The 23,404-nt window shown below is 38.1% G+C and overlaps 1 protein-coding gene across 1 annotated transcript in view; it reads left to right on the forward strand.

Moving 5' to 3' along the window:
- Nucleotides 1-31: 31 nt before the first annotated feature.
- TCEA1 (transcription elongation factor A1) overlaps nt 32-23,404 on the forward strand; it is a 50,887-nt gene continuing 27,514 nt past the window's right edge. The window contains exons 1-2 of the mRNA XM_090283694.1: nt 32-263; nt 17,610-17,672. Coding sequence (XP_090139820.1) covers nt 201-263; nt 17,610-17,672 — 126 coding nt within the window. The 5' untranslated portion in view covers nt 32-200. The remainder of the gene's footprint in view (nt 264-17,609; nt 17,673-23,404) is intronic.

The raw sequence follows: 23,404 nt of genomic DNA on the forward strand, positions 1-23,404 counted from the left end.
GTTGATTGGCGCTGTCTGCGGGGGCGGAGCTGCCGACGCTGTCGCCACCGCCCGCTTGGTTTGTGAGGAAGGGCTTAGGCTGGGGCCTGCCGCGTAGGGTTCGCTGAGCGCCTGAGCTCGCGTCCCACTGTGGTTTCTGTTCCAGTTTCGCCCACTTCCCGTGCCAAGTGTGCTGGGCGCCGGGAATATCTGCCGGAACCATGGAGGACGAGGTGGTCCGCATTGCCAAGAAAATGGACAAGATGGTGCAGAAGAAGAATGCGGTGAGCGCGGCGGGCAGCGCGGGCCGGGAGGGAGGCCGCGGGAAGGACGCGGTGGGCCTCCGGCCGGGCCGGGGTAGGGGGGCTCTCGGCCCTCCTTGCGTGGGAAGCCGGTGTGGACGGCTCCGGTGTCTTGGAGAAGGCGTCCGGAGGGAGGTAATGTGGACGCGCGGCGACAGGCTTTGGGACCGGTTCTTGGTACTTGGAAGTCACTCGTCCTCAGTACCACGTAAGAAATCTAATAGAGGCATTCTCTTTTATTTTAAACTTTCGTGGTAGTAGATCCTCGGTAATTGAGGTTAAGGGTGGAGGAGTATATAAAGGCCTCACTGTTTAAAAGAATTCATCTTTTTAACATGAAATAGAGGTTTGTGATCTGCTTAGACATCAAGCTGATAAATAAGTGTAAAATTCCTGGATCTTATTTTTGAAGATGGCGAAATATTCACTTGATTATCGCAACTACGTATATGTTTGCTTAGCAATTAAAAAGGTCAAATATGCCAGTGAACTTGGCAAGGTGCTAAACGTTTTTTAAAAAGTGGATCTTGTTAGGTGGTCGTATGTGTAAGAGGGCTATGATTAAAGTACACATTAGCTAGGGTGTGCTGGCAGTTGAGTTTGGATAAATGTCATTGCTGGGTATTCTCTTAAGTGGTTTACAGTTACTACCGGTGGTGTTATCTTGTTATTTGTTATTGATAATGTATTGATGTGAACAGCTCTTGTGGTTCGTTTGAGGTACCTCTTCCAGTTTCTGCATTTTTGTCTATCTGGGTGTGCCACTTTAAATTTAAATCCCTTGCTTCAGTCATCTGTTTTCAGCTAAACTTTCACAGCTGTGTTGACCTGATTTGCTCCACCGTCCTCAGCACATTTTCAATATTAATGTATCTGAAATAACATTCCCATCTATAGAATAAACGACATGTCAAACTAATGTGAAGGAGAAAAGGGATGCTCTGATTTGCATAGCTCTTTAGAGTTACAAAGCTGATGTGCCACTTTCTTTTGAGACTCCACAGCTGTGATATATCCCTTTTACAGAAAAGAAACTGAGTCAGAGAGAAGTAGTTTACCTGGTGAAATTAAGTATTGGGCGGTTTGGACTAAGCCGAATCCTGGCTTTTTACTGGACAACATGCCAGAGCAGGAAGTAGTATTTCACCCTGAATTCTTAAGACTTCATAGTCTGTTCCTCTTTTTCTTTAACAGGTGCATCACCCATTATTTGATTTTGTACTCTTGTTAATCTGTATTTGCAATTTGGCCTTGTTAAGTATTTCCTGTTTGTTTTCTGTTCCAGACGTTACTTCTGCCATTTATATTTCCTGTTTATTTCCTTTGCATTCCCTACTGCAAGTGATGAGTTCAGGTTATCTGATAGGCTGAACTTTTCTTACTTCTGTTAGTTTAAACTGGAAAGTTTTACTCTTTTCCTTGAAATCCCCAGACTTCCACAGTAGAAGGTCCCAGGGAAAAAGGTCGTTTTGGGGGTAATTTTTTCTCTAACTCAGGCTATAATGTGTATCCTTTGATCATCTAACTCATTAGATTTTTTTGTTTTGTTTGTTTCTTTTTCCTGTAATAGGTGTCTCCTAAAAATGACTTAAGGGGCAAATACGGAGATCAGATCAGTTTGTATTTATTCGCAGTTCTCAGGTTATAGATGCATTTTCAGATCTTTGGTAAATAGCCTAGGGGAGAATAAAGATAAACCCTACAGATAATCCTCAACTCATTTTTAATAGTTCAAAACTTTACCAGTATGAAAGCTTGCCCCCCAAAAAGGAAAGGTAAAGTTGATTGCTTCTTTTATATATTTTTCTTTTGCCCTTCTTCTATTTTACAGAAATTCAAATAGGCAAATGAAATAAATATAAAGGGAAATGGTCTGAATGACTACTTCTCCCCCCCCCAAAACAAGTATTTAGTAATTTAACAGAAGTTGTTCCTGGAGTTGTTGAGTTATGGTTATTTGTTTCTCCTTTCTTGTGGTTTCCAGCTTTTTTCTGTGAGCTATTTTTATATTATGAAAAAGTATATTTTGCTTGAAAAATACTAGTCCTCTGAACTGACAGGTTTAAGTGCTGTTACTAAATATTGTTTTAATAAAACCATAGGTATCACATTTAATAGTAAAACCAACTATCATTTATTGAGTTATTGCTCTGAGCCAGGCATTCTACTAAGTACTTATCTTACCTTATCTGATTTATTTCTCAGATAGTTTTGCGAGATAAGTATTACCCCTATTATAAAAATGAGGAAATTAAATATTTAGAAAGTTAAGTGAATTGTCCTAAGGCAAATGGCTAAACAGTGGCCAGATGAAGATGTGAATTTACATCTGTTTTGTTCCAAAGGGAGTACTACTACTATGCTAAGCTTCAGTGCCTCACTGGATGACCCTTGCACCTGTTCTTGAACCTTGCATGGTGTCAATGAAAGGTTGTTGCCACCAGTCCAATGCCAACAGGAGTCCCAGGATCGGGGTGCTGCGAAGAGAGAAACTGTTCCATTGAAACTGCTCAATTGACACAGTTTGCAAGCCCCAGAAATGCAATCTTCAGTGGAAACTGAAAATAGGCTCCTGGAAGATAAAGGGGCTGCTGTCTTATATAGAGAAAAGTGCGCCCACCCCCCCAATTCCTGATTGGTCTAATTTCATGCAAATAAGGACTCCAAATTCCCCGTTTGATTGGATGGGGAAGGTCTCAGTCTCATTGGAGAGATACAATACTAAGAGCTGCTGCAGCAGCAGCCGTTTTTTTTTTTTGTTGTTGTTGTTTGCTTGGTTTTTAAGATTTTATATTTTTAAAATTTATTTAGAGAGAAAGGAAGGTAGGGAGAAAGAGAGGAAGAGAAAGAGAAACATCCATTGGTTGCCTCTTGCATGTGCCCCAACCAGGGACTAGGCCCGCAACCCAGGCACGTGCCTTGACCAGAAATCAAATCGGGATTTCTTTGTGGGATGCTGCCCAACCAACTGAGCCACATCGGCCAGGGCACCAGGAGCTTCTTTACAAGGGTATGCTCAGATGGCAGGAACACAATGCTGGAGGCTTGGCAGGCCGTCTGTGGTTTTTCCCTGAGATGTACTGAGCCTGAGAGGCCTCTGTACACAATGGCTACTAGACACTGGTTATGAATTTGGGCCAAGTTAACCACAAGGAGTCCTTGGCAGGTATAGTGTTTCTCAGGGTTGACAGTGGGTACAGTTAAGTGAATATAAGACCAGGAAGTAAGAGTATTTACTGTTCTGGGGCAGACAAGGTTTCCCTAAATACCTACGCTATATCCTGACCTCATACTACCCAAAATGTTGCCCCACCGATACACTTGATCTTAAATAGTATTAGCAGTTTCCTTAGTACCCACTTCGAGGCCATAGTGAACCACATAAGTTATTAAAATTTTCACATTTTAACTTTTTTACTTAGCTTTTTTTCTTGTCATTATAACTTGATGCCATTAGCAAGTCTAACTCCTAATATGGGTACAAATTTGGTTCTTCTGAACTTTAGCTGTGTGATCTCAAGCAAGGTCCTTAACATCTCTGAAATGTTTTTTCTTGGTGATAAATTGGAGATAATTTAGTAAAGATTAGTTGAATATAAAATTTTTTGCCAGTGTCTAAGTTATGGTAATGGCTAAAATACCTGGATTCTCTCTGTAAGGAATTGATCGCTCTAGACTGCAGAAGGAGTGAAGTAAGAACTTAGAATTTTCAAGTTCATGGAGAAATTTCGTGAGTTGTGTTGAGGCTAATTTTTTAAAATTTAAGGCTCAGTGATGAGTGGAATTAAATTGCAGGGAGAGAATTTGAAATTAGATGTTAGAGTTACCTGAAATGTGTAGATTTCTAAGTCTTATTATACCTGGATTGAAAAATAAAGCTTTGGTTTCTGTATCAGAGTTAGACTGATTAAATTTAGAATGTCTACACAATTTTTTGTAAGTTTTATTGAGATATACAATAAAAGTCACCCTTTTCAAGTGTACAGTTCAATAGATTTTAGTATAGTCACAGATTTATGCAACTCTCACCACTATCTAATTTTAGAACATTTCCATCACTCCAGAAGAAACCCATACCCATAAAGTAACCCATTAAGAAGTCTATTATTATCAGAGATGGTTTTTGCATATGTTGTCACCCATTCAGTGGGTTGTCTTTTCACCCTCTTGATAGTATTTTTCGAAGTAGAAAAGATTTTAAATTTGAAGGCAAATTTATATATTTTTCCTTTTGTCATTTGTGCTTTTGGTATGGAATAATTACACATTTGAGATTACATAGAAAAATTATAATTCCTAGTTTATAGTGATGTTGAACTGTAACTCAGATATTTATAATTTAGTGTTTCCTTTTAAAAAATAAACATCTTAATTTTAAAAATTGTGAAAATCTTATAATAATTCTTACCAAGAAGTGTTTGCGTTGTTTGAGCTTAAATAATGCTCACTTAAAATGCTGACTTATGGCTCTTTGAGAATTGTTATGGTAGAAATAGATAAGTCTTTTTATATCTTTGTACCCCTTATCATCTGTCTCCTGGGTGTCAGGCGCTCTTTTGATACTTCACATGTGGTATATTACCTCATTTGATCATTTTAACTACTCGAGGTCAGTGTATAAAGAAGCTGAAGCCTAGAAAGGACAAATAACATTCTGAAGATCTTATAATTAAGAAATGGCAGTGCATGGATTTGAATCTAGATCTGTCATTCACTCATGTGTATATCCCATATGTATTCTTAACTCTATATTCTATTTTGCTCCTTCCTTACATCTCCCTGAGAAGGATGTTTGAAACCTACAGAGTCTTATATACTGGGTGCTCAGTCGTCGTTGTCGGCAGCCGTCCGTCTCGAGAGACGATGGTGTAGCTTCCTAAGAGTCTATCTGCACCGCCGAGAATGGCTGTGCAGTCCGACTCGGGAGTGACACGGTATCTGTCTCCTCCCGTGTTGAATCGACATCTTGCGATGACGCTGGAGCGTCCTCTCCAGTGAAGCTGAAGCTACAAAGCCTGGGCAGGGTGATATGGAGGGTCTGCTGTTGCCCATGCAGCAGACCCCCCCTCTCTTCGCAGCTGAAGGGTCCAAGGGAAAGACGGAGTCAATACAGCTTGGCTTCAGGTGTGCCGCAGGAGTTGCCGGTGTTGACTACAACATCAAACCGCCTTAGGGACTCCGGCTCCAGATTTTCTGTCGGGGTTTGCTCCCTTAGCCTTTCCCCTGAAGAGGTATGCCGCAAGGCAGCGGAGGTTTTTTGGAGTCAGAGTTTTCCTTCTCTGTGGGTGCTCAGTACAAGTTTGAATATTGTATTTTGTAAAAGTACTTATTTATGTTGACATATAGGAATACCAGTGGTTTAATAAGGTAGCAATAAGAGCTGTTGTTTATATTTCATCCTGTACTGTGAACTATATATGATTCTGGAAGTTAAGGTAGAGTCTTTCTTTCTCTTGCATCATTATCTCTAGGAGATGCTGCAATCTAATAGACTTGACCTTCAGAGACAGGTGATGATCGAGAGAAGCTAGATTATAGTTTCTTGTTTAGTAATGCTATTCATCTGAGTTCACAGAACAGAACTACCACCAGTGTACCTATGGAATGGAAGGAACAGTGGTACGGTCACAAGACAGTTCTTGACCTTTTGCATTACCCATTGTTATGACCTTGGGCAGGTCACTTTCTTTTTCTGAGTTAAATTTCTTTCTCTGTATAATGAGGGTTTGAAGATGTGCAAAGATTTCTGTTTGTTTTTAAATTTTCTAAAGTTGAAAGAGTTTCTTCTTGCTCATTGTTGTATCCTCAACACAGAGTAGAGTTTGACAGTGTTGAGTATTTTTTGAGAGTCAGTAGTATGATATAATTTGACCGAACTGTATAGACCTCACCTTTTCTAGTTAGTAATCATGTGACCTTATGCAAATTTCTTAATTTATCTGGACTTTAGTTTCCTCATTTGTAAAATGGGGATGATAAAATTACCTGCTTCTGTAGGGTATATTGTGAAGATGAAATAAAATATGTAAAATATTTAACACAATACTTGACACATAGTAACACTCAGAAGTTTTTGTCTCTGAATTAATATGTGATAATCTGTTTTTTGCCTTTTTCTTTCACTTTGATCATAGTAGTTTATTTCTTAAGATTAATCAAAATGTTCATCTTATTTTGTTAGAACTCAGTGTAATTATGATAAAGGTCATGGTTTTATCCCATGAGTATAACTTAGCTTTTTCTTTCTTCCATAGCCTGTATTTCTAACCCCATTGTCACCAAAGAGATCTGAGTAAAAATGGAGAGTGTAATGAAGTTAATGCGTATCTATTGCTCCTACTTGGAAAACAACTTAAACCTTATATCACATTGCTGATGTATTGGAAGAATCAACTTTATATGTGACAGACAACATTATGGAAACCCAAAGAGGGAGATCCTGATTTTTAAGTGATTAGTAGAAGTGATTTAAAAATCTTTCTTCCTAATTTATCCTAGATCAGAAATGGATCAGAAAGCCCACGGAGATATGGGTAAAAGAAAAATGTCCATGGTAAATACAGGATACAGGTTCATAATCTTAAAACCTTTGGAGTCTCATATATTTGGGAATTCAAATTTTTCAGATTTTATTAAGCTAATTTGGTACATAATATCATCATTGAGAGCTGGACATTTTCCAGTAATCAGACATTAGCATTTCTATAATGAAATGTACTTTTAAGTGTAGTAAATAGAACAAATAGCTTTATACCTGTTGACATTACATATTGCTGTCAAATGAGTTTATTGAAAACCTATGAGAAGTCTTTTGGATTTCAAAGGTGTTGCAGATATGGGATTAAAGATGTTATTGGCTCAAGATTGTCACGCCTGTAGAAATGCTTGCTTGATAAATAGTAAATTTAAAGTTAATGTTAGCTTTCTTTAAAAACTACAATGTTTCACTTCTTTAGTCACCTCTAAGTAGAAAGAATTTATAGAATTTTAAAATCAGAAGTGAATTATTAAAATCTTCTATAATAACCTATCTCTTAGTTTCTGTTGAACTTGTTTTTATTTATGAGGTACTAGGTTAAATTAAAATGATGTTATCTGTTGCTAGAGGAAAAGTTAATACTGTGTTATTTTTCACAGCAAAATCTATTACCTGTCAACTGTAAATGGAAAAATTATGTGACTGGAAACCTTTACTTGATTTTATATTTAAGAAGTTTAATGATACCATGAAATTTCATGCTTGTTTCTTCTTGTGGGGTGCGTAATGAGGGACATTCTCTGCACCTTTCTATTTTTCTGGGATATGCTGTGTTTCATTGATCTGTAGGGTACCTAGTTTTCAAATTTTAACGTTTTAGAAAGCAAAATGAGTTACATATATCGTTGACTAGATGGCTGTTAGGATACACTTTCGTAGGCAGAACATCAGACCCAGTATCAACATTTGCAGAATGAGTATCAGCACCTTGGAAGAAAATCTGAGAAACATTAGTGGAGTGCTCTTTGAACTTTTTTTTTTGTTGTTAAGTATATTTTATTGATTATATTGATACAATAATTCCAATTTTTCCCCTTTGGTCCCCTCCACCCAGCATCCCTCCTCCCCCAGCAATCCCCCTCCAAGTCCATGCCCATGGTTTATACATATAAGCTCTCCCGCTTCACCCTTTCATATATTCTTCTTCTTTTTTTTAAATAAATAAATGATTAATTATTTTAATAAAAAATAACAATCCCTCCCTCACAGATATTAAGACCCTTTATAATCTTATAAAGGACAATGGGCAAAGGTCTGAAGTCCCTCTGGCTGCTTCAAACTGGACATGGTTGTCGTCCTACCTACCCTTGGGTGCAGAAATCCCTAATAAGAGTGGGGGTGTGGAGGGAAGGGTGGCCTTCCCACATGGGGAAGGATCGTGCAGACTCCATGTCAGTTGGTAGTCCCCAGACAATGGCGAGCTTGGTTTAACAGGCTGGCATCCTTGTTGTATTCTGGGGGCAACAGATTTGGCAAAAGGGTTAAAAGACATCATTCAATCCATAACTACTAGATGATAAAAGGCAGGGATTAATTTTTCAGTGTCTCGCATTAGGGAAAAAAATGGTCTTCTTTGGAGGAAGGTGTGCCAGGCACATCTCACCTGTCCAAAACCCTTTTGCCCATTATACTTAGTTTGGGCTGAGGGAAATATTTTAGGTTTCCCCCCTCTCAGACCGCTGGGCCCTTTCAGTCCAAGCCATTAGGACAGAAAAGAGAAACCAGTTTTAAAGTGAAGCCCACAGATCACCCCATTCTTCACCAACCCAGCCACTTAGTTCAGCCAAACCGTTGAGTCTCAGGAGGCAGCGCTGCAGACAGGATTAAGTGAGGCCTACATGTACAGACAATCACTCAGGTAATGAGATCATAGGCTTATGCCCTTTGAAAACAGAAAACACATGTTAATTTATGTAACATAACCCACAAACAAGTCTCTAAATCGATAAGACTGTCTTATTGGAAAGACTTCCAGTTCCAAGGCATTTGACATTCTTCTTGCCTGTAAATTAAATATCTTTGATGATACCACAGACATAATTTTAACTTTCAAGTGAAAACATATTTTAAATAAAAAGAAACTTTAAAGATGGTTAGCTGCACTACTTTATAGTCTACCACTGATCATTGTGATTTTCCTTGAATAATGATTTTTCTCCCTAATATTACCCTCCTTGTCATTAAAGGGACTGCATTAAGTCCATTTTTCATTTATCCTGTTCATTTGCATAAACACAACAAGAACAGCAAATGGTCACTTATGATCTTTAGTTCTGCTTTGCTGGAACTTATGCAAGGAACATTTAGGGTGACCTTTAGTCTGCCCTTCAGGGCACAGAAGCTGAGCCACATACCTGGCATTCAGCGTTGCCTGTACACACCTGCCTTTTCCAAGTCCTTCTGGTTTTCCATTGTGCCTTAAGGTCCCTTCTAGCCATCTTTCAGGAAAACGACATTCATTCCTTCCCTGGAAAGATTGCTGTGGACCGCACAACCAACCACGGTACCAGGCCTTTTATCTCGTGGGCTTTTATTACCTTCGAAAGTCATTCCCAGTTCCTAAGGGCTTTTTGGTAACAACCAGAGCCCAAGCATGTCTCCTTTAGGCATGACATTCCAGTCAATGTCTTGGTCAAAAAAACCTCTATTAACAACTGGTCTTATTAGTTTTATGCAAAGAAACTTATGTCATTACTTCTTTAGAATGCCAAACTCTAGAGGAATCAGATAGGGAGAAAAATATGCAGTGTGAAGGAAAATCCTTGTCCTTCTTATATTCACTGAACTGCCATTTCCATTCTTCATATTTTCATTTTTCCCCACTAAAAATTTTTGTTTTTCCATTATAGTTGTCCCACTTTTTTTTTTCCCTCTTGCTTCCCTGCACCATTTCCCCCCCTTGTCCCACATTCAGTCCCCACTCAGTTGTCCATGTCTGTGGGTCATTTATACATGTTCTTTGACTAGACCCTTCCCCTTCTTACCCCCTTCTCTCTCTCCTCCCTACCCCCTTGTTACAGTTCGTCTACTCCTTGTTTACATAGCTCTGGTTCAATTTTGCTCATTTGTTTGTGTTGTTCATTAGTTTCCTGTAATAAGGTAGTTTTCTTTGGTTGCCTGGCTTATTTCGCTAAGCATAATTCTCTAGTTCCATCCATGTTGTTGCAAATGGTACAAGTTCCTTCTTTCTTTCTGCTACATAGAACTCCATTGTGTAAATGTACCACAGTTTTTTGATCCACTCATCTACAGATGGGCACTTTGGTTGTTTCCAGCACTTGGCTATTGTAAATGGTGCTGCTATGAACATTGGCGTAGATAGGTTCTTTTGAATTGGTGTTTCAGGATTTTTTGGATATAATCCTAGCAATGGAATTGCTGGTTCAAAAGGCAGTTCCATTTTTAGTTTTTTGAGGAAATTCCAAACTGTTTTCCATAGTGGCTGCACCAGTCTGCATTCCCACCAGCAATGCACCAGGGTTCCCATTTCTCCGCATCCTCTCCAGCACAAGTTGTTTGTTGATTTGTTGATGATGGCCGTTCTGACTGGTGTTAGGTGGTATCTCATTGTGGTTTTTATTTGCATCTCTCTGATGGCTAGTGATGTTGAGCATACTTTCATATGTCTATGGACTCTCTGTATGTCCTCTTTGGAGAAGTGTTTGTTCAGGTCCTTTGACCATTTTTTAATTGGGTTGTCTCTTCTTGGTGTTGAGTCGTATGAGTTCTTTATGTATTTTAGAGATCAATCCTTTGTCTGAGATATCATTGGCAAATATATTTTCCCATATGGTTGGTTTCCTTTTCATCTTGCTGATGTTTTCTTTAGCTGAGCAGAAACTTTTTAGTTTGATGTAGTCCCATTTGTTTATTCTTTCCTTTATTTCCCTTGCCTTAGGAGATATATCAGTGAAAATGTTGCTACATAGGATATCTGAAATTTTCCTGCATATTTTTTCCTCTAGGACTTTTATGGTGCCACGGCTTACATTTATTTAAGTCTTTGATCCATTTTGAGTTTATTCTGGTGTATGGTGTAAGTTGGTGGTCTAGTTTCATTTTTTTGCATGTCCCTGTCCAGTTCTCCCAACACCATTTGTTGAAGAGGCTCTTTTCACTCCATTTGATGTTCCTTCCCCCTTTGTCAAATATTAGTTGACCTTATAGACCTGGGTTTATTTCTGGACTCTCTATTCTGTTCCATTGATCTATAGGTCTGTTCTTATACCAGTACCAGACCGTTTTGATTACTTTGGCCTTGTAGTATATAGTTTGATATCAGGTATTGTGATTCTCCTACTGTGTTCTTCTTCCTCAAAATTGCTGTGGCTATTTGGGCTCTTTTTTGGTTCCATATAAATTTTTGAAGTATTTGTTCCAGGTCTGTGAAAAATGTCATTGGTATTTTAATAGGGATTGCATTGAATCTATAAATTGCTTTGGGTATTATGGACATTTTAATGATGTTGATTCTTCCCATCCATGAGCATGGTATATGCTTCCATTAATCTGTATCTTTCTTAATTTCTTTCTTCAGTGTTATGTAGTTTTCTGAGTACAGGTCTTTTACCTCCTTGGTTAAGTTTATTCTTAGGTACTTTATTTTTCTTGTTGCTATGGTAAATGGGATTTTTCTCTCAGTTTCTATCTCTGAGATTTTATTGTTGGTGTTAGAAATGCCTTCGATTTCCGAATATTGACTTTGTACCCTGCTATTTTGCCGAATTCACTTATTAGGTCAAGTAGTTTTTTTGTGGAGTCTGCAGGGTTTTCTATGTACACTATCATGTCATCTGCAAATAATGACAGTTTTACTTCCTCTTTTCCAAATTGGATGCCTTTTATTTCTCTTTCTTGTCTGATTGCTGTGACTAGAACTTCCAAGACTGTATTGAATAGGAGTGGAGAGAGTGGACATCCTTGTCTTGTTCCTGACCTTGGGGGAATGCTCTCAGTTTTTGCCCATTTAGTATGATGTTGGCTTCAGGTTTCTCGTATATGGCCTTTATTATGTTGAGGTATGCCCCCTCTATTTCCATTTTGCTGAGAGTTTTCATCATAAATGGGTGTTGTACTTTATCAAATGCTTTTTCTGCATCTATCAATATGATCATGTGTTTTTTGTCTTTTCATTTTGTTTATGTGGTGTATTATGTTGATTGATTTGCAAATATTAAACCATCCTTGCATCCCTGGGATGAATCCCACTTGATCGTGGTGTATGATCTTTCTAATATGTTGCTGGATCCGGTTCGCCAATATTTTGTTGAGAATTTTAGCATCTATGTTCATGAGCGATATCGGCCTGTAGTTTTCTTTCTTTGTTGTGTCTTGACCTGGTTTTGGGATTAGGGTGATACTGGCTTCATAGAATGAGTTTGGGAGTCTTCCCTTTTCTTGGATTTTTTGGAATAGTCTGAGGAGGATAGGAGTTAGTTCTTTCCTAAATATTTTGTAGAATTCACCTGTGAAGCCATCCTGTCCAGGGCTTTTGTGTGCCGGGAGTTTTTTTATTACTGCTTCAATTTCACTAGTTGTTATTGGTCTATTCAGTCTTTCTGCTTCTTCTTGATTCAATTTTGGAAGACTATATGTTTCCAGGAATTTGTCCATTTCCTCTAGGTTGTCAAATTTCTTGCCATATAGTTGTTCGTAATAATTTCTTACAATTCTTTGTATTTCTGTGGTATCGGTTGTGATTTTTCCCTTTCATTTCTGATTTTATTTATTTGGGTCCTCTCTCTTTTTTTCTTGATGACCCTGGTTAAAGGTTTGTCAATTTTGTTTATCTTTTCAAAGAACCAGCTCCTACTTATGTTGATCTTTTGCATTGTTAGTTTTGTCTCTGTGTCATTTAATTGTGCTCTGATCTTGATGATTTCCTTCCTTCTACTTGATCTGGGCTTTGCTTGTTGTTCTTCCTCTAGTTCTTGTAGCTGTAGGGTTAAATTTTTTATTAGAGATTCTTCTAGCTTTTTTAGGGAGGCCTGTATTACTATGAACTTTCCTCTCAGGACTGCTTTCGCTGTATCCCATAGGTTTTGGGTTGTTGTGTGTTCATTATCATTAGTTTCCAGAAACTTCCTGATTTCTTCCTTGATGTCATTGTTAACCGATTCATTATTTAATAGCATGTTATTCATTCTCCATGAGTTTGAATGTTTTTGAGTTTTTTCCTTGAGGTTGATTTCCAATTTCAAGCCATTGTGATCTGAGAAGATGCTTGATATAATTTCAATTTTCTTGAATTTATTGAGGCTTGTTTTGTGTCCTACCATGTGATCTATCTTTGAAAATGTTCCATGTGCATTTGAGAAGTTTCTTTATTTTGCTTCTTTGGGGTGAAAACTTCTATATATATTGACTAAGTCCATTTGATCTAGAGTGTTGTTCAATGCCTCAATATCTTTGGTGTTTCTTTGCTTCGAAAATCTGTCCATTGTTGACAATGGGGTGTTAAAGTCCCCTACTATGAGTATATTGCTGTCTATATCTTTCTTGGAGTCTTTCAAAATTTTCCTTACATATTTGGGTGCTCCTAAGTTGGGTGCATATATATTTATGAGGGTATTATCTTCTTGATGGACTTTTCCCTTAAGTATTATGAAATGCCCTTCGTTGTGTCTTTTTATGGCCTTTGCTGTGAAATCTGTTTTATCTGATATAAGTATTGCTACCCCAGCTTTTTATCCATGTCCATTTATTTGATATACTTTTTTCTATCCCTTCACTTTTAGTCTGTGTAAATCTTTTTTTTGAGGTGTGTCTCTTGTAGACAGCATATATGTGGATCATTCTTTCTAATCCATTCAGCTACCCTATGTCTTTTAATTGGAGCGTTTAATCCATTTACGTTTAAGGTTATTACTGATAAGTACTTATTCATTGTCATTTTCCCCCTTTGTACTCGTGTTCTTCTCTGTTTCTCTCTGTTTCTTTATCTTCTTAGAGCAGACCCTTTAGCATCTCTTGCATTGCTGGTTTGGTGGAGATGTATTCTTTTAGTCTTCCTTTGTCTGAGAAACTCCTTATTTCACCTTCCATTTTGAATGAGAGCCTTGCTGGGTAGAGTATTCTTGGTTGTAGGCCTTTGTTTTTCATTGTTTGGAATATTTTTTGCCATTCTCTTCTGGCTTGTAGTGTTTCTGCTGAGAAATCTGAGGATAGCCTTATTGGAGCTCCCTTGTATGTTATTAGTTGTTTCTCTCTTGCTGCTTTTAGGATCCTCTCTTTGTCTTTGAATGTTGCCATTTTAATTATGATGTGTCTTGAGGTGGGCCTGTTGGGGTTCATCTTCATTGGGACCTTCTGTGCCTCCTGGATTTGCGTGACACTTTCTCTCCTCATGTGAGGGAAGTTTTCTGTCATTAGTTTTTCAAAGAGGTTTTCTATCCCTTGCTCTTCTTCTTCTCCTTCTGGAATTCCAATGATACGGATATTGTTACGTTTCATGTTGTCCTGCACCTGTCTTAGAACCTCTTCAGTCTTGTTCAGTCTTTTTTCATTTTGTTGCATTGTCTGGGAGTTTTTGTGTACGTTGTCCTCCAGCTCACTGATCCGATCTTCTGCTTCCTCTAGCCTGCTTTTAATTCCTTCTACTGTGTTCTTCAATTCAGAGATTGTATTCTTCATTTCCTCCTGGCTCTTATTGATAGCTTCCATGTCCTTTTTGATGCTGGTATAATTCTCAGTAAGTTCCTTATAGTTCTTCTGGAGTTCACTGTAGTTTTTCTGGAGTTCTTTGTAGTTTCCACTGAGCTCATTTAGCTTCTCCATAATCCATGTTTTAAATTCTGTATCTGATATTTTGCTCCCCTCTATTTCATTTAGCACTCTTTCTGGGGATTCTACCTTTCCTTTTGATGGGGGGTTGTTTCTCTGTCTCCCCATTTTTGTGATTCCTTTTGTTTGTTGGTGCTTCTTAGAATGATCAGTTCTTCCTGGATCTGCCTCTGGTAGCGTCAGATCATGTACCAGACTGGCCCTAGGCAGCCTGTTGGAGACTTCCAGGGATCTACTGCCTTTGTCTGTCTTTTTTAGTTGTTAATCTATTCAATCTGTGATTAGCCGGTCAGGCTTGAGGACCATGGGTGTGTCAGCTTAATTCCTGTAGGTAGGGCATTTGCTTCCCCTCAGGCTGATGCCACTTGGAGGGGAATGGTCTGCCTGCAGCACTGGGGATGAGTCAGCACTGGTACCCGGTCAGCTGCTCCCCCAGTTCTCCCTTCAAAGCCACGGTGCCAAACTCTCCCCAAGTGTCTCCAGTCCTCTCTGCCTTCCCTCTGCTTGAGCCCAGGGTAAGTGGGGGCTAAAATATTTTCGTTTGTGATCCGCTTAAGAGCTTTTTTTCTCCCACTGTTTTTCTCCGGCGAGCAAGAAATCCTGTGGTTTTTCGCTTTTCTCAGCTGGATACTATTTTACTTTCCACTTTGTTGCTGTAGGCTGGGAAGGCCAGCTGAGGGTTTAGATCCTGCCCTTCTCAGGGGGAACTCCCAGCTGCTGAGCTGTTTCTCAGTCCCTTCAGCTGCCACCCGTGGGAGCCCAGACAGCTCTTCTGCATCTCTGCACTCCCTACCAGTCACGTTGTGATGTAGTGGCCTTTTCCGTCTCTCCGTGGTTATAAGACTTCTTTCCTGCTAGTGTTTGGTTGGTTATTCCAGATGATTTCTCCAAAATTAAGTTGTAAATCCAGACTGCTCCTGGGAGGAGGTTGGTGTAGCTTCCACTTACTCCTCCGCCATCTTGGATCCTCGGAATTGGATTCTTGATGACATCCCTGAGCCACAATCTTAAAGCATCTTTCTTACTAGTGTGTGAGGGCAGAACTCCTCTGAAAAGAAGGCCTGAGCTCCCCACCCCTCCCGGAGTCTGTCTCCTCGCCTCAGCCAAAGTGGTTACCAAGGAGCAGAATCTCTTTGAACTTAATGGAACCAAATGGTTAAAAGCAGCGGGAGTGAAAGCAGCTAGCCCTATATACTCCAAAGCCAGCTAAGAGCTAAAAACTTTTAATTCTTTTATGGATTCTTTTATGAAATGCTCCATTACTGGTACTTCTGATACAACTTTTTGTGGGGTAAAAACATACTAAATCTGATTACCAACAGAGCAGAATTCTTCCCCATGCCCTGCCTCCCCTCCCCACTTCTTCTGCCCTTGCTGGTATGGATTCCTATTTTTAAGCAGCCCACCGTGTCCATAGTAGATGAGTGGATAAAATAACTATGGGACATTTACACAATGAAATTCTACTTGGCCATAAAAAAGAAGAAAATTTTACCCTTTGCCACAGTATGGGTGGACCTGGAGAACATTATTCTAAGTGAAATAAGCCAGTCAGAGGAAGACAAATACCATATGATTTCATTCATATGTGGAACCTAAGGAACAAACTGAACTAACAAGGAAAATGGGGACAGACTCATAGATGGAGAGCAGGATGACAGCTAGTGGTCGGGGGAGGTTAGAGGGTGGGAGGATTGAGCAAAAGGGATAAAGGACTCATGGACAGGGACAACAGTGTGGTGATTGCTGGGTGGAGAGGGGCTTTAGGGGACTAAGTGGTAATGGAAAAAATACAATAAAAATTAAATTAAAAAATAAAAAATCATGTTTATAAAAACTTAGAAGCAAATCAATCTGAAACAAAGAGTGATTCATAAGCAGTGGACTCTGAATGCAAAGTAGCTTTAGAAACACCTAAGGCAATTTGTTTTGCTTATGTTTTTATATATGTAAAAGGTAATATATGATAAAAATTTAAAGTCTAAAAGAATTCTTTCAATAAACAAAAGTGAAAAGAGATGGTATAAAACCACTGTCATAATTTAATACTTTTTCTCTATTAGTGTATAGGATATTGATGTGTCCAAATACATTAAGTAAATGTTAGATTAAATACAATAAGATTAAGTGAATGTATTAGATTAGATGAAATATGGTTGATTAAGTATATCAAATTAGAATATTTGGCCACAAGCTGTAAGTAGTGCTGTAGCTTTTCTAATTCCATTCCTCTTTATTATTTTTTTTAACTTTTAGTGAATTTATTCGGGTAACATTGGCTAATACCATTTCTATTTTAACTTTTGGTGCTTTATGTAATTTTCCATGAGTCTGATTTTGTTCTGTTTTCATCATCTATATGGGAACCTTTTATTCTAGATGGGAACTGGCAATGAACAGGTCTGTAAGCTTAACATAGATCTTGAATCTGAGTTTTCTTTCAGAATTTACATTTTACTACCTTTCAAGAACAACATAGGTGGCATTGTTCATGTGACAGACCAGTGAGATACAAAAACATCATAAGAGTTCAAGTGAATAGATGCCCTTTCCCACTCTCCTTGTATATGAGCCAATGCTAAAGGTGCTGAGCATTCCCACTTTCTCAGGGTTGACTCCTTTATCAGGTGCTTTCCATGGGAATTTGGGGTATGTTTTAGTACCATAGTAAGAACTATATTCTACATTTTTTCCTGGGCCACATATAAACAAGTACTATTGAAAATAAACTTCCACGAAACAATATTTAACAAGTGCTGGTGGTCATAATTCAGTAAACGGAGTTTGTGATCTACTGAGTTTAAACTCATATTTTGAAAAATCTCTTTTTCTCTATTACATATGTATGTGTGGATATACACACACATATACTGTGTATGTGTGTTTACCTTTCTCATATGAATAATGAGCCATAATGAATTGTGGATAGGAAAATATAGATATAAATCTTTAGTTAGTTCTTGCTTTACTGTCCAGAAAATTCAATACGAAATTATTTTACGTTACAGGCTGGAGCACTGGATTTGCTGAAGGAGCTTAAGAATATTCCTATGACCCTGGAATTATTACAGGTATGTACTACTATGTGTCATAATTTTTGAATAGATAGTTGTCATAAAATACTGAAATGTCTTCAGTACCAATGTAAGCTTTTTGTACTTTCCTGTTATATTGTAAGCCATTATTAACTTCAGTTTTTTGCAAGATAGTAACATAAATCAGTCTAATAAGTTACCACTATAGGAACATGTTTCTATCTTAAGAATAAAACCCAAATCTCTGGCTAACTGGGAGTGAAATCTCACTGTGAAAAGAGGATGGACTCTTTTGATGTCTGATTTGATCTCCCAAGATTTTATTTTCTTGGTCTACCTTCGAGAGCTTTTGCCAGTTTGAAGCTAGCTAGCCTCACATGAGGATGGCAAGGTGTTGCTCTTCTCCCTTTTTTTTTGGCACTGACCGACAATATATGCAATCAGATGTCTAGTAGACATTGCATAATTCATTAGTGAAGTCTTAATCTAATGTTCTATGAAGACTAAATCGTAAAAATAAGACTAACAGAAGTCAAAATTGTAGAAAGGAAAGTAAATAGTAACAAATCTGACTATTTTCTAGTACACATTTATTATTACCCATGAGTGCCATTGCTAATATTTCTATACCATTAAGTCAGAATTTAGGAAAGAATAATGGGGATGCCTGAACATGGTGGTTAGGAAAAAAATCATATATTTATTTTTACTAACAGCTAACTGAAATTGAACATTTCTTTCACTTGTGAAGGCAGTAAGCCATAGTTGTATGAGTAGTACTAATGACTGTACCTGAAGGAAATCACAGATATTTTAACTTCATATTATAGTTGTTGTAGCTGTATTGACATTTACTTTTGCTCATTATTATGGTAGCTATTATATCTTATGCTAGGTCTTACTTAATTTTGTAAATTAAGGAACACATATATTGCTGTATTTAAGAAAATGTTTTTATAACTATATTACATAATTGGCTTTATGTGTAATCCTATGTATTTTATTTAAACCATTTATAAACATTCTGAGAAGGGGTCCATAAGCTTTAGATTGTCAAAGGGATCAGTGGTACAAAAATGGTTAAGCACTTCTCTAAATGTAGAGTCAAGAAAGAGAAGGGAAACAAGTCATTATGTCATGCCTTCTCAGTTTAGTTATCCTGTGCGAGGATCAACAGCTTCTCTGGCAAATCACTCTGGAAATAATCTTGTCTTTGAGATAGTATCTTACCATTTAGGTGTGGCCTTATCCTAGCAGGCTTGTGTGGGAACAACCACATGGAAGACAACATATTTAATCCCAGTATTTATTTAAGAGAAATGTGTAGCATTATGGAGGGTGTAGAGGTCAGGTAGAACTCTCATTTATAACACACCTTTAGAGGTTGTTTTTTTTTTTGGAAAAGGTTCATTCTTGGGAAAGTCTGTATACTTATATAACAAATATTTTAGTTTTTATTAGAGTTAGAAATTGTGTTGGGGTGATGAATAAGATATGGCCTTTGCCCCTCATTCATCTTAATCTTATAGAGGAAAACTGTCATGTAAACAAACAGAAAGGTATAGTTGTCCAGGTAGATGTCTATATAAGATTCATTTGTCAGAGGTAGGGCAGGCATAATCATAAAGTTTACTTCTTAATCTGATGACTAAATCTGGGAGTCTGAGAAAATCCTTCATGTATATAGGTGATAAAGTGGAAAGTGAGTTTAAAAATATTAATAGGTTTTCCCTAAGCAGGTAGGACTAGGGAAGGTATTATTCCAGCAGAGAAAATAGTATGTGGAAGTAGTGTGGCGTATTACTGTACGGTACGGGCAAGTCAAATACAAGGGTTGAATTCATAGGTAGGTTGACATATAGGGCTGCTGAAAGGCCATGGTGCAGGGGAGTGCATGACTAGATTTGCATGGTGGAGGAAACAGGAGACTGGGAACAGGAATACTTGTTGACTAATGCAGATACTGGGGAGCAGTGATGAGGTCTTGAACTAAGGTAGTAGCAATAGAAATGAAGAGAAGAGGAACCTGCTAATGATGAACAGCCAATCAGAACTGGTAGCTGACAGGATGGGGATGAAGGAGAAGGAGGAATTTAGGATGACTGAGATTTTTTGCTGTGGTGACTGGTTAGGTGATACTATTTAGCAGTAGAGAAAAATCCCAGAAAGATTATTTGATAGAGTTGGATGAGAAGGCAGTGAAGATGGGGACGGGAGATGGCAGGTAACGAGATAAAGGATAAGTTTGGATCTATTAGGTTTTGAGATGCCTGCGAAACAAGTAGATGTAGATGTCTGATAGGGAGTTGAGCATATTTTCTAGAGTAGTATAGAGCGCAGTGATGGAAGTGTTCTATTTCTGTGTTGTCTAATACGGTAGCTGCTGACTACATGAAGCAATTGTGCACTTAACATGTGACCGAAGAATTAAATTTTAAATTTTATTTAATTTTAATGAATTTTAACTTATATTAGACTGATTTAAAAGCAATGTGTGTAAAGGCTCTAGAATATAGGAGAAAGGACACATTTAGAAAATATTTGGGAGGCAATAGTATAGGGATGGTTTAGAACTTCCAAGAGAACGAATAAACGGTGTTAGGAGGCTGTAACAGAGTTCTTAACTGAAATGAGAATCAAATAGTCAATTGGAGTTTACAATTAGATTACAAGAAACTTTCAGGAGAATGGTAGAATAGAAGGCTAATAGGTATGGGTGAAGGTGAGGAAGTAAACAAGAAGACAAGTACTATAATAGACTGGGCTAGTTTTATAAGTTTTTATATGTAGTAGAATCATTCATTCAGTAATTCATATGTGCTTGCTGTGTGCTAGGTGTTATTCTAATGCTGAATGTAGCAGTGAATAAGATAAAGTTCCTGCCCTCATGGAACTTAGGGAAAGGATAGTAAACATAGCTATGTATGTCTTGTTTTTTTAACAGCCCTACAAAGATATAATTGAGTACCATATAACTCACTTTAAAGTATTCAATTCACTAGTTTTTAGTATATTCAGAGAAATACGCTATCATTAACTAGTCAATTCTAGAACATCTTTATCACCTCAGAAAGAAACCCTCTACCTTTTAGCCATCATTCCCCATTTTTCCCCCAAATTGCCTCTCTTCCTTCTGCCAAAGGCAACTACTAATCAAGTTACTTTTTGTCTCTATAATTTGCCTATTGTGGAGAGTTCAGGTAAATGAAGTCATGCAATATGTGGCCTTCTGTGTCTCCTTTTACTTAGCATAATCTTTTCATTGTTCATCCATGTTGTAGCATGTATCAATACTTCAGTCCTTTTTTTTATGACTGAGTAATAAATATTCCTTTGTATGGATATATACCACATTTTGTTTATCCATTCTTCAGTTGATGGACTTTTGGGTTGTTTCCACTTTTTTGGCTGTTGTGACTCATATTGCTGTGTACATTCATATAAAGTTTGTGTGTGAACAAATGTTGTTTGTACTCTTGGGTAGATACCTAAAAAGAATTGAAATGCTGAGCCACGAAGTATCTTTATGTTGAATATTTTGACGACCTGCCAGACTGTTTTCCCCAAATGGCTGTACCATTTTATATGCCCGATAGCAAGTAAATGAGGATCCCAGTTTATCCACATTCTTGTCAGCACTTGTTATTATCTGTCTTTGATTATAGCCATCCTAGTAGATGTGAAGTAATACCATTTGGGTGTTGATTTCCATTTGCCTAATAACTAATGATATTGAACATCTTTTTATGTGCTTGTTGACCATTGGTATATCTTTTTTAGACAAATGTCTGTATGGATCCTTTGCCTATTTGGGTAATTTTCCTTCTTTTTATTGAGCTGTAGTTAATTATGTATTCTAATGAGTCCCTTATCAGCTACAGAATTTGCAAATATTATCTCCTATTCACTAGATTATCTACTTTCAAAGTGGTGTTCTTTGAAGCACAAAGGTCCAAAATTTTGTTCTCTAATTTATCTGTTTATTGTTGTGTTTTAGGTGTAATATCTAAGAAACCATTACCTAATTCAGAGTTACAAATTTATTCCCACCTTTTTAAAAAGTCTTATAGTTTTAGCTCTTACACCTAGGTCTATGATTCATTTTGAGTTAATTTATAAGTGTGGTATAAAGAAGAGGTTCAACTTCCTTTTTTTACATATGAGTATCTATTTGTTGCATCTTTTAGTGTTCTCTTCTCCAGTGATTTGTCCTAACATTCTTGTTGAAAAGTCAATGATGGAAGATTTAGGGGGTTATTTCTGGATTCTTTTTGTTTTGTTTTGTTTTTTAAATTAATTTGAGAGAGAGAAGAGGAAACATTAATCTGTTGTTCCACTTATTTATGCATTGATTGATTGATTCTTATATGTGCTCTGACTAGAGAATCAAACCTGCAACCTTGGGGTATTGGGACAATGCTGTAAGCTACTGAGTGACCCTGCCAGGGCTGTTTCTGGATTCTTAATAGTATTTCATTAGTCTTCATATTTCCTTATGTAGGACCACATTGTCTTGATTGCTATTGCTTTGTAGTAAGTTTTGACATTGGGAAGTCCGAGTTTTCCAACTTTGTTCCCTTTTTCCTTTTTTTGAAGAGGAGTAGGAGGTGACTTTATTCATAGACTGTTCAAAAATAGAGGCTGTAGAAAACAGGGATTTGGATTGGCAAATTTGTTGCACCCTTCTTCCTTAACTGCCCTGGAGCAATGTGGCCTGGAGGCAAACCCCTACCCCTTACTTGGCTCCACTACACTCCACCCACCAGCCAGAAACAGCCTTATGATGAAGTTTCAAGGAAAGCATCCTGTTTCCTGTTTTTGTTTTCTCCATTCCAATGTGCTCTTCACACACTTGTCCTAGGACCCAGACCCAAGCTGAGTGGAAACTCAGCCTGTGTTATATCCTTTTATGGGAGACTCATGATTGCACCCTCTCTGCTTAAAGATTGTAGAGCCCACGCTCACTCAAGACAGCCAAGGTATGGGAGAGTGGCTAATATTTGACCCTTGAAATCTCTTGAACAGTATGCAAGGCCAGGCCCAAGTGGGTGGGCATACTGACAAATACTTAAGGGAAACTGTTGGGGCAAGAAGTAGGCGGCATCAGTTACTATTATGATTCTGTCCAACCAGATCTGTTTTCAGAGCTTCCCAGGCCTTGGTAGAGGACTAAGTCAGGACTGCCATGAAGCCCCCAGACATATGAAAGTGCTTTAATAGGAGCTTGATGACCAGGTGGCTGCTGGTAAAGCAATGCCTGTGGTTCTTATAGCCGGAGGGCACACATTTTTTTTATGATGCTTAGCAGATATTTGTCAGCTTCTGAGCAGTGGTTACCAAGGGCTTCCTTAGAGAAATGGGCCAGCTGCATCTGTCTCTCAAATATCTTGTGCTGTTATGGGACAGGCCCAGTGCACTTAAAAGAGTAATCCAAGCCAGTTTTCCAATATGCCACAGCCTTGGGGTGCCTTAAGATTTGCAAGGGTTTCTTTCTTGAATCTCTCTGTAGTATTATGCAAAATGAAGGTGTTAGCTGAACATCCCCCCCAACCCCCCAACCAGATCATCTTTCAGCAGTTCCTCCCATAGGCAATCTGTCAATTTCCTGGGATCACAGAAGTTAGAGATGCAGTCCTGAAATTCCTTAGGGAAGGAGCTTAAATTTTTCTGAATTTGCTAAAAAGTCCCTTCGAAAGACAACTTGGAATAGAGCATGGCAAGTGACAGTGGATATTGATGAAACCTTCCTCTAAGCTTGGCTCTGGATG

The sequence above is a fragment of the Furipterus horrens genome, unplaced genomic scaffold, assembly GCF_987537825.1.
Source record: "Furipterus horrens unplaced genomic scaffold, mFurHor1.1.pri manual_scaffold_7, whole genome shotgun sequence".
Classification (NCBI taxonomy): Eukaryota; Metazoa; Chordata; class Mammalia; order Chiroptera; family Furipteridae; genus Furipterus; species Furipterus horrens.